This window comes from Amaranthus tricolor, chromosome 2, assembly GCF_026212465.1.
Source record: "Amaranthus tricolor cultivar Red isolate AtriRed21 chromosome 2, ASM2621246v1, whole genome shotgun sequence".
NCBI lineage: Eukaryota > Viridiplantae > Streptophyta > Magnoliopsida > Caryophyllales > Amaranthaceae > Amaranthus > Amaranthus tricolor.
This window is the reverse complement of record NC_080048.1, coordinates 33192832-33209588: the sequence shown is the minus strand read 5'-3', so window position 1 is coordinate 33209588 and position 16757 is coordinate 33192832. Positions and strand designations below refer to the sequence as shown.

Here is a 16757-nt window from a genome sequence, read left to right as displayed (position 1 = left end):
CGGCTTTTAGTGTTGCCTAAACATTGATTCCAGCACACAAAGTCGAACCGACTTTTGCCTTTACAAACCAAAAGAAGACTCGGCTTTTGGTTTTGTTTTTGTTTTGTTTGTTTGCTTTATTTGACATTATTTTGGACTTCAAAATTTACCCGTTTGTCCTTACTTTGCCGTAGGTGTAATACCCCAGATTTAGCTTGAAAAAGGATTAATAGACTACTCATATCAATAAGGTGCATCTTCTTTTCTGGGGAGCCTATTTGCTAAGAACTCCACAGTTAAGCGTGCTTGGTGGGGACTGGGGAGCAATCTTAGGATGGGTGACCTCTTGGGAAATATTCCCGGGTGCGCGCGAGTGAGGCTAAAGTGCGTTGGAAAGACTTGTGTTGGTTTGTGGGGCCAGTCTACAGTCTCCATGAGTAGTCACCAGCGGTCCGAGGAGCCGGGGTGTTACAGTAGGCCTTTAACTTATCATACTTACACTTTTTAAATTTTTTGTAGGTGAAAATATCCACAACAAAATCATTTTCTCATCATTTTAACTTTTCAAATTTATCGATCTTTATTTTTATTTTTTTTTTGATAATCACTATATTTTTAATCATTTTTCTATTTCGAGACATATATCTTTCCTGTAGCTTTTTAAATCAATATATTCTTTCTTTTTTTAAAAAAAAGTTTTTAGATGACAAATTATTTTAAAATTATTAGTGTCGTCAATCTATACCTAACACGATCTGATTATAAATTGACCCGATTAAAATATAACTCTACCCGAAAATTATTTGATTCAAACCCTACCTAACGGTATTAACAACTCTATGTAGAAATATCCACACTAAAAGTGGGCATTTTTAACGACATAGAGTTGTGTAGAATTAGTGTAAACTTATGGCTTTTTACCTTTATTAATCAATCAACTCCAATATATATACAAAGCTAACCCTAGAATTACCTTAACTTAGGCAACTAGATTTTTAGGAAACAAAATATAAAAGATAACAACCAAAAATATTCTCACACAATATATTATTCCCAAAATATATTATACCCACAAAATATATTATTCCAATACCCGCCCTCAATTTGGAGCATGAGTGTCGAAAATGCCCAACGTGGAGAGAAGATAGTCAAACTGTGACTTGCCAAGAGCCTTTGTGAAAATGTCAGCCAATTGAGAAGTAGTAGGGATATACGATGAAGAAATCAAGCCTTCTAACAATCGCATCTCGAACAAAATGACAATCAACGTCAATGTGTTTGGTTCATTCACGAAATACCGAATTCTTTGCAATGTGCAAATCAGATTGACTATCACAAAACAATTCGTGCACGCCCAAACTCAACAATAAGCCTTTAAGCCACTTAAGCTCACGAGTAACTGCCGCCATGGAGCGGTATTCAGCCTCTGCAAAAGACGTCGACACAGTGGGTTGCTTTTTAGTTTTCCAAGAAAAGGAGAATGCAACCAACCTGTGAGAGAGCGACGAGTAAGAGGACAAGCCGCCCAATCAGAATCACACCAACCTTACAAGGTAAGGTCACTATCAGCACTCTATAAGATATCCTGACCCGGTGTACCTCTCAAATAACGAACTACACGCAGAGCTGCTTCCCAATGTTCACTAAGAGGTTCTTGCATAAACTAGGACAAGACATGAATAGAGTATGCTAAATCAAACCGCCAACAAGCTGACGATACACCTCCGGATCCGCAAGATGTTTGCATGTGGCACGACCAAGCTTGTGATTTTGCTCCATTGGAAAACCACTCGGCTTTGCCCTTAATAAACCTGCTTCAGAAATGATATCCAAAGTATACTTTCGTTGGCACAAAAAAGGGTCTGAAGCACTACGAGCAACTTCTATACATAAGAAGGACCAAGATCCTTCATTTTGAAACAATCTCCGAGATAAGCCTTGAAACCAACAAGTGCAGCGGAATGATTCCCAGAAATGATAAGTTCATCAACATATACTAAGACATTAATTTGAATAATGTCTTTAGTATAAGTAAAGAGAGAATAATCAGAGTAAGATTATAAGAAGCCGTACCCTTTCAAGGTTGCTACGAGCTTGGAAAACCAACACCTCAGGGCTTATTTCAACCCATACAAGGACTTTCTCAAACGACACACCAATGACGGATTTGAACTCTCAAATCCGGGAGGTAATTTCATGTACACCTCCTCATCAAGATCAACATGCAAAAAGGTGTTATGAACATCCATTTGATGACGATCCCAGTTTTATAAAGCTATAATAGCAAGAAATGCCCTAACAGTAGTCATCTTTGCGACTGGAGCAAACGTTTCACCATAATCTATGTCTTCCTGCTGATGATTGCCAAAAACGACCAAACAATACTTGAGACGTTCAATATTACCATTAGACAAATATTTTGTCTTGTACACCCATTGACTCCCTAGAGCACGTTTATCGGGAGGAAGGTGCTCTAAGGTCCAAGTCCCATTATCCTCCAAGGCTTTAATTTCTTCCTGTATAGATTGTCCCCAACCTTCATGTTTCATTGCTTCTTGAAAGGATTTTGGATCATGACCACTAACAACAGCTGGCAGAAACTTACAATAATTCACAGAAAACTTGTCATAATTTATATAATGTGTTAAAGAATAAGTGTACCTGAACAAGTATTGGAAGATGGATTGGAGGGGGACGGATTTTTAGCAAACACTAAGTGAGTCACATAATCACGAAGAAGAACCGAGGGAACTTTTTCCCGAAACCCACGCCCCAAAGGCTGACCTGCTGCCTCTCTGCCGGTGTCACTGGGCTAGTCTCGGTGCATTTTGGCAGTTTCAGGCTGATGCTGTTGGGCAGAGGTGGCCTCATCCGGCAGGGAGGCAGTAGCAGGGTCACCAACACCACTCGTATCCTCATTGTCAACATTGTGCACATCATGCACCACATTGTCAATGTACTCCTCAAACTCCACAAAATCATCATGTATATCATAAGGCAACTCAAAACCGTGAGACTCAATATGAACATCTTTCGATGTAGCAAAAGGGAACACATTCTCAATAAATTTCACATCCCGAGACACAAAAAAAAAACTTTGGATTCAAGGTTATATAATCTCCACCCTTTCTTCCCAAACGGATATCCCACAAAGACACATTTTCGTCTCCGACTCGCAACTTATCTCCATGAGTAATCTGATTATGTGCAAAACATAAACACCCAAAAGTATGAATGGCACCAAACATAGGAGGTTTATTAAAGAGGATTTCAAATGGAATTTTATTTTGTAGCAATGAAGTAGAAGTTCGATTAATTGGGTGAGCCGCAGCAAGAACACCCTCACCTCAAAAATAAATTAGTAATTTGGCTTGAAATCTAAAAGCTCGCCCAACTGACAAAATATGTTTATACTTTCTCTCAACCCTCCCGTTTTGTTGTGGAGTACCCACGCATGAGGTTTAGAAAATAATACCAGTAGCATTAAAAAAATCACGTAAACAATTAAACTCCGTACCATTATCACTTTGCACAATTTTTATGGTTTGAGAGAATTGTCTTTCTACCATAGCAACAAACAACATACGAAAGACCTCTGTTTTATCATTCAACAAATAAATCCAAACAGCTCTAGAATAGTCATCAACTATCGTCAAAAAATAACGAGCTCTGCACGACTAAACATGTCTATACGGGCCCCACAAATCACAATGTATTTTTTCAAAAATTCTAGATGCTTTATTGTCACTCAAAGGAAACCTATCTCTTGGATGCTTAGCACGCATGCACACTTCACATCATTTATCTAAATAATCTTTGCTACTTACGGTGGGAAGCAACTTAACTACTTTCTCAGAAGGATGAGGACGATGCCACAACTCCAAGTCAGACTTTGCAACAATAGCACTCACATGATGCACCGAATCCGATTTGCTGAAATAATACAATCCGTCCCTTCTAGCTCCCGTTCCAATTAACTCCTTCGTTATTGTCCTATAAGCATTTAATTGGACAATACAATGAAGGTCATCAATAAACTGTAAAACTAAAAGTAAATTACAATGCAAAATAGGAACATAGAGCACCCCGATGAGGGTGATATTCTGACAAACAAATAGAGCCAACAAGAGAAGCCGACACTGTTTCACCATTAGGCAACCCAACCGGACACTCAAAGTTTTTGGTGTCAAAAAGCCAAGATTTTTCTCTGGTTACGTGATGAGTAGCTCCCGTGTCAATAATCCAAGCGGTATCATCAAACTTACCATTCAAACGATTATCGAAAATTGTAGCGTTACCTATTTTTGGTGGTGTTGGAGGTGATCTCTCACCGCCGATCAAGGTGTAAAAAAAATTAACAAGGCTTTGATACCATGTAGAATTAGTATAAACTTATGGCTTTTTACCTTTATTAATCAATCAACTCCAATATATATACAAAGCTAACCCTAGAATACCTTAACTTAGGCAACTAGAATTTTAGGAAACAAAATATAAAAGATAACAACCAAACATATTCCCACACAATATATTATTCCCAAAATATATTATAACCACAAAATATATTATTCTAATAAGTTGCTTATATGTATTTTTGAATAATAATAAAGTTTTTAATATATTAAATGAAATTTAAGTGTTCTTTTTTTAAAAAAAAAATGGCTAAAAAAATAAAAACAAGCAAATACAACTTTTTATTTTTGGAAAATTTTAGTAAATTTGACTTAAATTTATGCTTTTAACAACCTTGGCTATTATTCACCAGATTTCTCTTTTAATATCTAAAACATTGCGTTTAAAACTTTGAGTATTATAAATATATTCTATTTGGAGTGGGGTGTTTGGTCGAGTCGGAGTCAAATCGGAGTCTTAGTTGGGTCAGAGTATCAATTTTTTTATGAGTTCCAACTTCGATCCGTGTCTACATTGGACTCGGATTATATAATCGAATTTGTTGTCAAATATTATTTTTCTCAGAATCAAATGGAATTAAATTTATTGGATCGAGTCGAATTAGAGGGGAATTCAGAAAAAAATGCGATCCTTACTATCAACAATTCTTGACTTCCAATATGGATAGAAAAACATCAAGAAATTTTCCAAGGAATTGGTAGTTTTAGCTCAACGTATCAGCGGACGTGCTAGTAAAGAATCTTTTCCTTTTTGCTTCCATGAATATTAAAAAGACAAGTGGAAGAATATATTGCCACAAGTATAACGATAGAAAAAAGGGAATAGATGATTTTAAAGAATAATAAAGAAAATCTTATGAAACAAAATGAATCAAATTATTTTTTTAAAAAAAAAAAACTTCAATTTTACTTAAAAAAATATCAAATTTAATAAAATACCACGGCAATAAAAATATGAGTACAAAATTGAAAACTTACACGATTTTGAGTTTTACATTTTCACGAAAAAAGTGATCATGAGTTTTACACTATTAAAACTTTGTGACCTCCTTGTTATTTTTCTAATTTAACTCTAAGAAGTTCTAAATCTCCCGTTAAAACTAAATTTTTCATTAAAACTAACCGTTTTTATTGACCTTAGAATTTTTTTTATCTTATTAAAATCAATAATATAGAATATTTTTTATCTTTTTTATTTTAAACGCTTATTCACACATATAACACACACATATTAAATATATACTTCTTTTGTTTTATAATATTTGCAACATTTGATATGCAATCTAATGCATTAATTCAAACCTTAATACTCCCTCCGATCTTATGATATAGTCCCATTTCCTTGGGCACGCATATTAAGGGTTGTGTGGGGTCCATGTAAAAGGTGGTAGTTGGGTATTTTTAAGTAAGTGGATTAATTGTTAATGATTCCCTCTTTTTGATTAATAAAGTACATAGAATGAATTTTGGAGGGAAAATTGGGTTTGACATTGTTTGAGCTTTAATTGAAATTAATACATTTCCGAATTTTTTATAATTAAACAACCATTAAACTAGTTAATTTAAATTACATAAAATTACATCAAATAAATTACAAAAATCGTCAAAATCATAAAATAAGCTAAGTCTTCAATACTTCCTTGATTTCTTCAACGTTTTTTGAACGGGAATTGAAAACGAGCAACCCTCTCGCCACATGCGCATACGGATATTAAATCTTTCGTTGACTTCAGATTTATAAAAAAACAAACACGGTATGCATTTAGTGTTGAAAATTAATTAAATAACTACAAAAAATCTAAATGTTTCATTTTGAAAGGAAGCCATCAATGACACTGGAACAAAAATAAGCTGATCAAGGGAAAACAATGATACTTGAAGATTGAAAAAAAATGAAAAGAAGCCAGACATGATTAGAAGATAAATACAGCAAAGGGAAATGGAGACAGGATGGATCAAATGAGTTGACAATTAGTAACACAGTAAAGGGAAACCAAAAAATTAATGTCAATGGCGCCAAAAATGAAAAAAATTGCCACCAAAACAGATGAAAATTATGTATATAAGACAGCATTAAGTGAAGATATCAGACACTTCATTTAATTTCCACCAACTTCAACACAGTATATACAATGGGAAAAAAAAGATGTAGATAATTTTACGAAGACTCAAATAATGCATGAGCTTTTAACGTCAGCAAACAGTAATGGGAAGCTACAACACGGGGTCATCAATGAAATTGCGAAGAAGTACGATTTGCATAGGAGGACAATCGGAAGGATATGGAGAAAGATTCGTGATCAAAAAAAAAACAAAGTTCCAATTAATGTCAACAATAAGAAGTCAGTGACCAACGGTAAAGCTCCAATCGCCTTTGATGAAAACAAATTCAAATCAATTGAAAAAGCGAAGAAGACAACTTTAAGAACACTTTCAAGGGCCATGGGAGTTAGCTACAGCACTGTATGCAGATGGAAAAAAAACAGGTACTTTCGAAAGCACACCAACGCAATCAAACCGTTACTTACAGACAAAAATAAACTCGACAGGTTAATTTTTTGTCTTAGTAGTTGCATTTTAGATGAGCAAACAAACAACTTCACATTTAATGAAATGACAAATGTAGTCCACATTGATGAAAAGTTGTTTTACATTACAAGGACACAACAAACATTTTATCTAACTCAAGATGAAATAGAGCCACATAGAGAAATCCAATCAAAAAGATTTATCCCCAAGATCATGTTTATGTGTGCCGTTGCAAGACTAATCATTTCTATTCAAGGTGAGATGATTTTTGATGGAAAGATAGGCATTTTTCCTTTCACACATGAAGTGGCAGCACAAAGGAGTTCAAAAAACAGGAAGAGAGGAGAGCCAGAGACCAAACCAATACAATCAATCACTAAAGAACACACAAGAGACATGATTGTGCACAAGATACTACCAGCAATTAGAATTAAATGGCCATCACATTTAAGCAAAACAATTTTCATTCAACAGGACAATGCTAAACCACACATTTTAGATAATGATGAGGTGTTTAGAGAGGTGGCTACACTTGATGGATTTAACTTCCACTTAGTGCAACAACCTCCTAACTCACCGGATTTGAATGTGCTTGACTTAGGGTTCTTTAGGTCAATACAATCTTTACAGCATCAAAAATCAGCATACAACTACGCACAATTACTTGAGGCAGTAACTACAGCATTTGACAATCTGACACCAAATGCACTGAAGAATGTATGGATCACATTACAAGCATGTAAAATTGAAGTTATTAAGAAACTAGGTGGTATGGATTACGCAATTCCACACATGAGCAAAAAGCTTGAAAGGGAAGGGAGACTCCCACATTGTTTGGGGGTACAGCAGGAAACAATTTACCAGACACTAAGATATCTGGAAACAAAGGTGGATAAAACAACATTGGAGGGCATTTTATTTTACTTAGGGATGAAAGACGAATCAGTTTTCCATGAACTTCATGAGTATATTCCAGCAACAACAGAAGCAACAACAGAAGCAACAACAGAAGCAGCAGCGTATATTCCAGCAAGAACAGAAGCAACAACAAAAGAAACACCAGCATGAACACCAGCAACATGTAAATATGACACACATGAGTATACTTTTGGGTTACCTTTTGTACTCACTTTTGGGTTACAGTGTAAGGTAAATGTTTAGGTCTAAACATGATGTAGAAATTAAATAGGGAAAATGTTTAGCCGTAAACATTTAGAAGAAAATGTCATGTAACAATTTATTGATGGCTTCAAAAACAAAATGAAAAACAAATTCATCTCAGAGATACAAATTGAACTCATCACAGATAACCCAAATACCATACTAATTGCCTCCTACATCTGGTAAGAACATAGCCTCCTAAACATAATGTTTGGTGGCTTATGAACTGAAAACCCTAGATTGGTGGCAAAATGAATGGATTTAGGGATTTTGTAGCTATAATCAATTGTTTACCCTCAAAAAAAAAATCATAGGGCAACAAAAGCAGAATACGAAAGACATGCATACCATACATAGCACATAAACAAAATCATCATTAGTCATACAGGAAAGATGTATCCATACGAGAAAATGGGCCTCGAACATCAAAATCAGACACCAAATCATCATCATCCAACGATTCTTCATCTGAGGAAGGGAACAAGTTCTCAATGTATAGATCTTGAAGATCCAGTTGTAAATCAAACATTCCCTGTATTTCTTCATCTTCAAAAGTTATACTTCTTCCCCAGTTAGGATCCGTTTCATCAGAAGTCGTAGGTAGGCGATTGTAGAAATCGAACCACGGGTTAGGAGATCCAATCGTAGGATCACTTTCTTGGGACGAAGACAAACAAGAAAGACAAGACGTTGGTGAGGCCATGTTCAAAAAACCCAGAAAAGATGGGAAAAAACCCAGATTTAAAAAGCCCCTCAAAGCATTAGGGTTTCAAAGAAGACGAAGAAGGTGGAAAAAAAATGAAGATGAAGATAATAAACCGTAAACCAAGGTATTCTTGGGGATGAAGATGAAGATCATTGAAGAACACGAAGAGTTATACACAGGTTGAGGATGAAGATGAGAGAGAGGGAGGGAGAGGGAGGGAGACAGAGTAGGGGATTATAAAAGGGAGGGAATGATTAAGGTGAGGTTAGATTGTTAATTATTTTAGGTTAGTAGGGTTTACGGGGGGTAAAATCGTAATTACGTGTGTGAACTAAGGGTATTTAAGTAAAAATGGATTGCCAAAAATAGAAATGAGACTAATTCAAAGGTTTTGCCAAATAAGGAAATGGGACTATATCATAAGATCGGAGGGAGTATATTATAAAAATTATAAAAATTATAAAAATTTGATATTAATAACTTTTACGTTGAAAGTATTAAACACGATCTTTTTTGACTATGTTTTGACTTATAAGTTAAAAATTAATTTTAAATTAAGGATGTTAAATAAATAATACAATATTTTTAATGCTGCAAGTAATTCAAAACGAAAGAAATGGTCTAACATATAAAATAATTATCTCATATTAATTTTAATTATTATAGAAGATTCATACAATGCATTTTAAAATAACCATATTTTTCATAACCTCTACTTATACTCAAAAGACTCTTACCCTTTTGGAAAAATGGAAATTATAATTTGACAAATTCACAAAAACTCCATAAACAAATGATTGTTTTTTGAAATGCATAAAATTTAAATTATATATTTCATTAATTATTTTAATTTATTACTAATTTTTTTTTTAGAGAATTTTTTTTATTTAAATTACTTGATTAGTTAGGGGCATTGTCTTGGAGGACAAGACTCAAGAAAGTCAGCCAATCTAGAATCTTCGACAGCCACCAATCACCTCCTCCTTAAACCCTAAACCCTACCTTTCCTATCCGCTCTTCATCGCTACCTCTGAGAAAACCCCTAAACGCTAAACCTAAATCCGCAGATCTGATCTCTATCTCCAGCTATTATGGCTACCGTTCTTCGTCGATGTCTTCGCTCCGACCAATTACATTATGTCTCCGCTTTCAAAAGAGTAATTTTTTCCTATCTTTTGTCCAATTTAATATCTTACATTAATCGCTTTTGTTGACCTAGTTATGTTGTTGATTGTTCGTTTATTCGTTACAACTTTGTTTAATTTTACTCTATTAATTACATAGTTTTGCGATAATTGTGATTTGAATTTTGTTTCTGAATCGAAATCGATGGGAAAGTAAAACTACCAAACTATGTTTAAAATTTTTAGTACGGAGATTATTTTTTTTAATATGTTTGATTGTTTGATGAGCGTAATACTTTTATGTTGAAAAATTTATGTATTTTTGGTTTTTATTTAGAATTGTTAGAGCAATTTATATATCTTTGGTTTTTATTTAGAATTGAAAAATTAATGATAGAAGTAGCTTATGTAGATTTGTTAGAGCAATTTTTATTTCAGTAGTTTTCTGTAGTATTTCCATTGGTTTTGAACAGCTACCATGGAAAATCTTAGTGGTCAAATATAATAAAAGCTTAAATATGTTCGAATTCATATGTTTCAATTGAGGGTTCTTATGGAGGGATTCTGGATTGAGAAAAGAAATTCATTTGTGCAAGATTTGTGTTCTTATATAATATATTCTTCTAAATTTTGTTAAGTAATATCTATTGGCTAATTCCTTCTTGTCGTTGCTATTGAAATTCTCAAGGTTTTATTTTCTTTTTGTTTTACATTCTTCCAGTATGAAGTTCTGTTCATTTATGTATTTTGTCTTGTATGTTGTTTCTGCAGCTGGCTGGAAATGCCAATTCTGTTAACCCATATATGGCTCAAAGATTAGCGAGTTTGGTTAGACCTTTCAGGTGAATTTCTTGGTTACCATTTCTAATGTTTCCATCGTGGGGTAGAATATTTTTCCTTAATGTTTTTCTCATTTACAGTTCACGACCAGTTGGTAATGAGGTGATTGGTATTGATTTGGGTACTACCAACTCATGTGTCTCTGTAATGGAAGGAAAGGTAAATGCCATTGTGGTGGTTATGTTGATACCTTTAAATCTAGTGAATTGTGTTTCCGATTTTTTTGATTCTTTTGTGCTCACGTTTGTTTCTATATTCTCTTGTAGAATCCCAAAGTGATTGAAAATGCAGAAGGTGCTCGGACAACCCCATCTATTGTTGCCTTTAACCAAAAAGGTGAGCTGCTAGTTGGTACCCCAGCTAAGCGTCAAGCTGTAACCAACCCCACAAACACCTTATACGCTATCAAGCGTCTTATTGGTAGACGTTTTGATGATCCCCAAACTCAAAAGGAGATGAAGATGGTTCCTTTCAAGATTGTGAAGGCTCCAAATGGAGATGCTTGGGTTGAAGCTAATGGACAGCAGTATTCTCCTAGCCAAGTTGGAGCCTTTGTTTTGACCAAAATGAAGGAAACTGCAGAGGCTTACCTTGGAAAAACAGTTACCAAAGCCGTGGTTACGGTTCCAGCTTACTTCAATGATGCTCAGAGACAAGCAACGAAAGATGCTGGAAGAATTGCTGGACTTGATGTCCAGAGAATTATTAATGAACCAACTGCTGCTGCTCTTTCTTATGGGTCATCCAATAAGGAGGGTCTCATTGCAGTTTTTGATCTTGGTGGCGGAACTTTTGATGTTTCCATTCTTGAAATCTCGAATGGTGTTTTTGAGGTAATAATCGTCTTTGCTTTGAGCTTGATGTCATTACTTCTTCCATCTTTTTAAAAATATTTATATGAATGACTGTGTCCATTCAGGTAAAAGCTACAAATGGTGACACATTTTTGGGAGGAGAGGACTTTGACAACACTTTGTTGGAGTTTTTAGTGTCGGAATTCAAGAAAACCGAGGGCATTGATCTGAGCAATGATCGTCTTGCCCTGCAAAGGCTTCGTGAAGCAGCTGAGAAAGCTAAGATTGAGCTTTCGTCAACATCTCAAACAGACATAAGCCTGCCATTTATCAGTGCAGACTCTTCTGGTGCTAAGCACTTCAACATCACACTCACAAGGTCAAAGTTTGAGAGCCTTGTAGGGGACTTGATAGAGAGAACTCGTGCTCCTTGTAAAAACTGTTTAAAGGATGCCGGTGTTTCCCTAAGTGAAGTCAATGAGGTTCTTCTCGTTGGTGGTATGACTCGTGTTCCTAAAGTGCAAGAGGTAGTTAAGGAGATCTTCGGAAAGACTCCAAGCAAGGGAGTCAACCCTGACGAGGCTGTTGCTATGGGTGCCGCTCTCCAGGGTGGTATATTGCGCGGTGATGTCAAGGAGTTGCTTCTTTTGGATGTCACTCCTCTTTCGCTTGGTATTGAAACGCTCGGTGGTGTTTTCACCAGATTGATTAACAGGAATACAACCATCCCTACAAAGAAGAGCCAAGTAAGATTTATTTACATGCTGTCATTTGATTTTTCTTATCAGTTATTTTGAAATAATAACTTATTATTTCAACTTTTCGTGTTCTTCAGGTATTCTCAACTGCCGCTGACAACCAGACTCAAGTGGGTATCAAAGTACTTCAGGGTGAACGTGAGATGGCGTCTGACAACAAAATGCTCGGAGAGTTTGAACTCCAGGGCATCCCGCCTGCTCCACGAGGTCTTCCTCAAATTGAAGTGACCTTCGATATTGATGCGAATGGTATTGTTACTGTTTCTGCCAAGGATAAATCCACCGGAAAAGAGCAGCAAATCACAATCAAGTCCTCTGGTGGTCTCTCAGAACATGAAATCGAGAAAATGGTAAAGGATGCCGAACTCCATGCCCAAAAGGATCAAGAGAGGAAGAATCTAATCGACGCTAAAAACACCGCAGACACAACCATTTACAGTATTGAGAAGAGTCTTGGCGAGTATAAAGAAAAGATCCCAAGCGAGATCGCTAAGGAAATTGAGGACGCTGTGTCCGATTTGAGAAGTGCAATGCAGGGTGAGAACGTCGATGAAATTAAGGCCAAGACTGATATTGCAAACAAAGCCGTGTCAAAGATTGGACAACATATGTCCGGTGGCTCTGGCGGTGGTGCAAGCGGTAGTTCACAATCAGGTGGTGACCAAACTCCAGAAGCTGAGTATGAAGAGGCAAAGAAGTAGATGTATGAAGTATTTGTTCATTTTAAACAATAGTTCATAGTTTTTGAATAGAAAAATATATAAATTTTTCCCGGATTTTTATATTCTGTTGAGTTTCATGTGGTTTGCCACTCAATTATCCAAAAACTATTATTATTTAGTATAACAAGAATGAGAAAATATTTCTGTTTCCTCCTACTCAATTCTTTTTGTATGAAAATTGGTAATGATTTTCGATTTCACTCTGAATAAAAGATTTCATATTCTGTATAAATTGAAAAATATTTTCCATAATGCTTAATAAAACAGGATTCCCTGATTATGCTATAGAGAAACACTATTATGTAATATTGTCTTTGTAGGATGGTCTGCAACTGCAAGCAACATATTTTCTCCCTTTTTTACTTTCACCTAAATGTTTTTTTCACAAGCCCAATACACTAATCACAATTAATTGTGAGACGGTCTCTTTGAGATAACATCTCTAATTGGGCGGATCCATCATATATTTTTTAAAATAATATAAGTAGACATTTAAGATATTGAAAGTAGGCATTAATAATACAGTACGTAAGCATTAAGGATAATGCAAATAAGCATTAAGAATACGATAAGTGAATATTAATCTTTAATAGGCTGGACTTGAGATATGTCTATCAAAGAAACGTTCTGTCAAGAAATTAGCTGTACACTAATTTAATAGTTAATCCATAATTATACATAGTAAAAAAGTATAGAAACTAAAATCAATTAAATTCACATTGAGATGATTTAAATAAGATTCTATATGACCATGTTTTAATTTATAGGTTCACGAACATATGAAAATTGAATGACATTTATAAATAGTGCTAAAGTACATTTGGATGAAAGTAAAAATACGGCTCACTCAATTACTCACTTGAAGTTCTTCCTTTGTTGTTGCCTTGTTCTTTCTAATTTTCCCCCTTTTTTGTAATTTTATTGGTTTAATATCATAATTCATGTTTAGTTAGAGTTGAACTGTGCTTGAATTTCATTGTTTATTTCATGTCCACAAGGTTTATGGTGAATTGCTTGAATGAGCTTTCTTGATCTTACTAACATTATGATGTATTTTGGGAATTACTACTTATCAAACTAATTCGTTTTAAGCAACATGATTGTTAAATTAGCGAAAGTTTTAGTATTGTGGTAAAATATCAAATGATTTTTTTCCCTTTTTCATTGATTTTAAAATTGAATTCTGTGATGTTATATTGTGCTTAGTTTTTATTTTTTTTTACATGCTTGTTTGATTATAATTCACTCATGTTTAGATAATCTCAAATATCATGCTTGTAAATAATAATGTGAATGTGGTATTATGGAAGTGTTGTAATTGTGTGCGATAAATATGAATTATTATTCCGTTATAATATTATAGGATGGGAAAATTAATTATAATCGAATGGATGTAGTGTATAATGGAGGATTAAACTCTTTTTTTTTCTTCATCACCAACAAATAATCTTTAAGGGTTTTTTAAACAAATTATATGATACTATTAATTGTGACCGCAACTCTTTTAATTTGAAAATGGAGATGAGACATCTAGTGAGGGGAAAATGTGTTAGTTTCAGTTAGGAATGACAAAAGCATATATAAGTGCTCTTTGTATGCAGCGTCATTAGCTATTGGAATGCAATGGAGGTGTATGTGAAAGTGATTGCAAATGTGAGAAATGAAGGGGGAGTTTTAAGTAGCATGTTGTTGCCACATCCTAATATGCGAAATGACATATTTACAGACATGCTAGCAAACCCGAAGTATGTGATTGAACACATGAATGAGTTTACGAATCCAACTCATTCTACAGTCATAGAAGTGATGTAATAAACACACTATCCTCAACTCATAATTAAGTTTAGTAAGCTAAATGATAATTTTGTTGACTTTTTAGATCACGATCAGGAGAATCTAAATTCTGAATCCGAAGAGAATGATGAACCAAAAGATGCTGTTGATGCGGCAAAAGGCTGGTGCACCATCCCAAGACTAGCTCCGAATCAATGAGATCCACCAAAGATCGACTCTATGGAGCACTTAAAGAAAAATGTCAAAGCATGGCCGATATTTTATAGTAGAAATACTCATGTGCTTGAGTCAAAGCCAACAAAGCGTGTTATATAATGTATTAATGCCGAGGAGAAAAGTTTTGAATGGAGGATGCGAGCAATAATAAATGTTACAGGAAACTTTAAATTTGTGTGGTATGAGGCTCACAAACAAGATTGTTTTTGATCTCATTGTGGATATGATTGAGTCAACCCAACATTAAAGTGAAGTCAATTGTTAATATGAATTTGTTTTAACATACAAGAGAGGTTGATTGGCAAAAAATAAGGCAATAACAAGAAAGCTGAAGATAAATGTTTTTTTAAATCAGCATTGAAGCTCTCGCTCAGATAAATGGATATGATAAACACTCCTAAAGCATGTACTTGTCATTCATCTATATGTGGTGTCGAACGTGATAAAAGTTCATGGATAGTAATAATGAATTAAGTGTGAGGGTGAAAGGTTATTAGTAGGAGTCAAATGTCATAAAAGAGGTTAGCCGATCAATTAAACTTCGATGTTTAAAATTCAGTGAGATAGTTAAAATGCTTGCAGTTTATGATTTATAGTGACTAACTCTTAAATATTAAACTTCACGGTTATAATTCATAAATAACCTACATTGGAAGACTGTTTTTGAATCCCTATATTTTCATTATTATGAAATTAAGTCTGATTGATATTTTGTGACATGAATTCTAGGCCGGCTCTTAGGGAGTGTACCCGGTGCACTTGCGCCAGGCCTTCAAAACCAGTGGGTTTCATATACTCCCTCCGATCTTATGATATAGTCCCATTTCCTTATTTGGCAAAACCTTTGAATTAGTCCCAAATCTATTTTTGGCAATCCATTTTTACTTAAATACCCTTAGTTCACACACGTAATTACGATTTTACCCCCCGTAAACCCTACTAACCTAAAATAATTAACAATCTAACCTCACCTTAATCATTCCCTCCCTTTTATAATCCCCTACTTTGTCTTCCTCCCTCTCTCTCATCTTCATCCTCAACCTGTGTATAACTCTTCGTGTTCTTCAATGATCTTCATCTTCATCCCCAAGAATACCTTGGTTTACAGTTTATTATCTTCATCTTCATTTTTTTTCCACCTTCTTCGTCTTCTTTGAAACCCTAATGCTTTTAGGGGTTTCTTAAATCTGGGTTTTTTCCCATCTTTTCTGGGTTTTTTCGAACATGGCCTCACCAACGTCTTGTCTTTCTTGTTTGTCTTCGTCCCAAGAAAGTGATCCTACGATTGGATCTCCTAACCCGTGGTTCGATTTCTACAATCGCCTACCTACGACTTCTGATGAAACGGATCCTAACTGGGGAAGAAGTATAACTTCTGAAGATGAAGTAATACAGGGAATGTTTGATTTACAACTGGATCTTCAAGATCTATACATTGAGAACTTGTTCCCTTCCTCAGATGAAGAATCGTTGGATGATGATGATTTGGTGTCTGATTTTGATGTTCGAGGCCCATTTTCTCGTATGGATACATCTTTCCTGTATGACTAATGATGATTTTGTTTATGTGCTATGTATGGTATGCATGTCTTTCGTGTTCTGTTTTTGTTGCCCTATGATTTTTTTTGTTAGGGTAAACAATTGATTATAGCTACAAAATCCCTAAATCCATTCATTTTGCCACCAATCTAGGGTTTTCAGTTCATAAGCCACCAAACATTA

The 16757-nt window shown here is 34.9% G+C and overlaps 1 protein-coding gene across 1 annotated transcript; it reads left to right on the top strand.

The window, feature by feature from the left end:
- Positions 1 to 9699: 9699 nt before the first annotated feature.
- LOC130806365 (heat shock 70 kDa protein, mitochondrial) lies at positions 9700 to 13181 on the top strand. The gene is made up of 6 exons (XM_057671405.1): positions 9700 to 9944; positions 10683 to 10753; positions 10832 to 10910; positions 11018 to 11584; positions 11671 to 12291; positions 12381 to 13181. Exons 1-6 carry the CDS (start codon positions 9879 to 9881, stop codon positions 13002 to 13004), a joined length of 2028 nt encoding a protein of 675 aa, XP_057527388.1. The 5' UTR covers positions 9700 to 9878; the 3' UTR covers positions 13005 to 13181.
- Positions 13182 to 16757: the final 3576 nt, after the last annotated feature.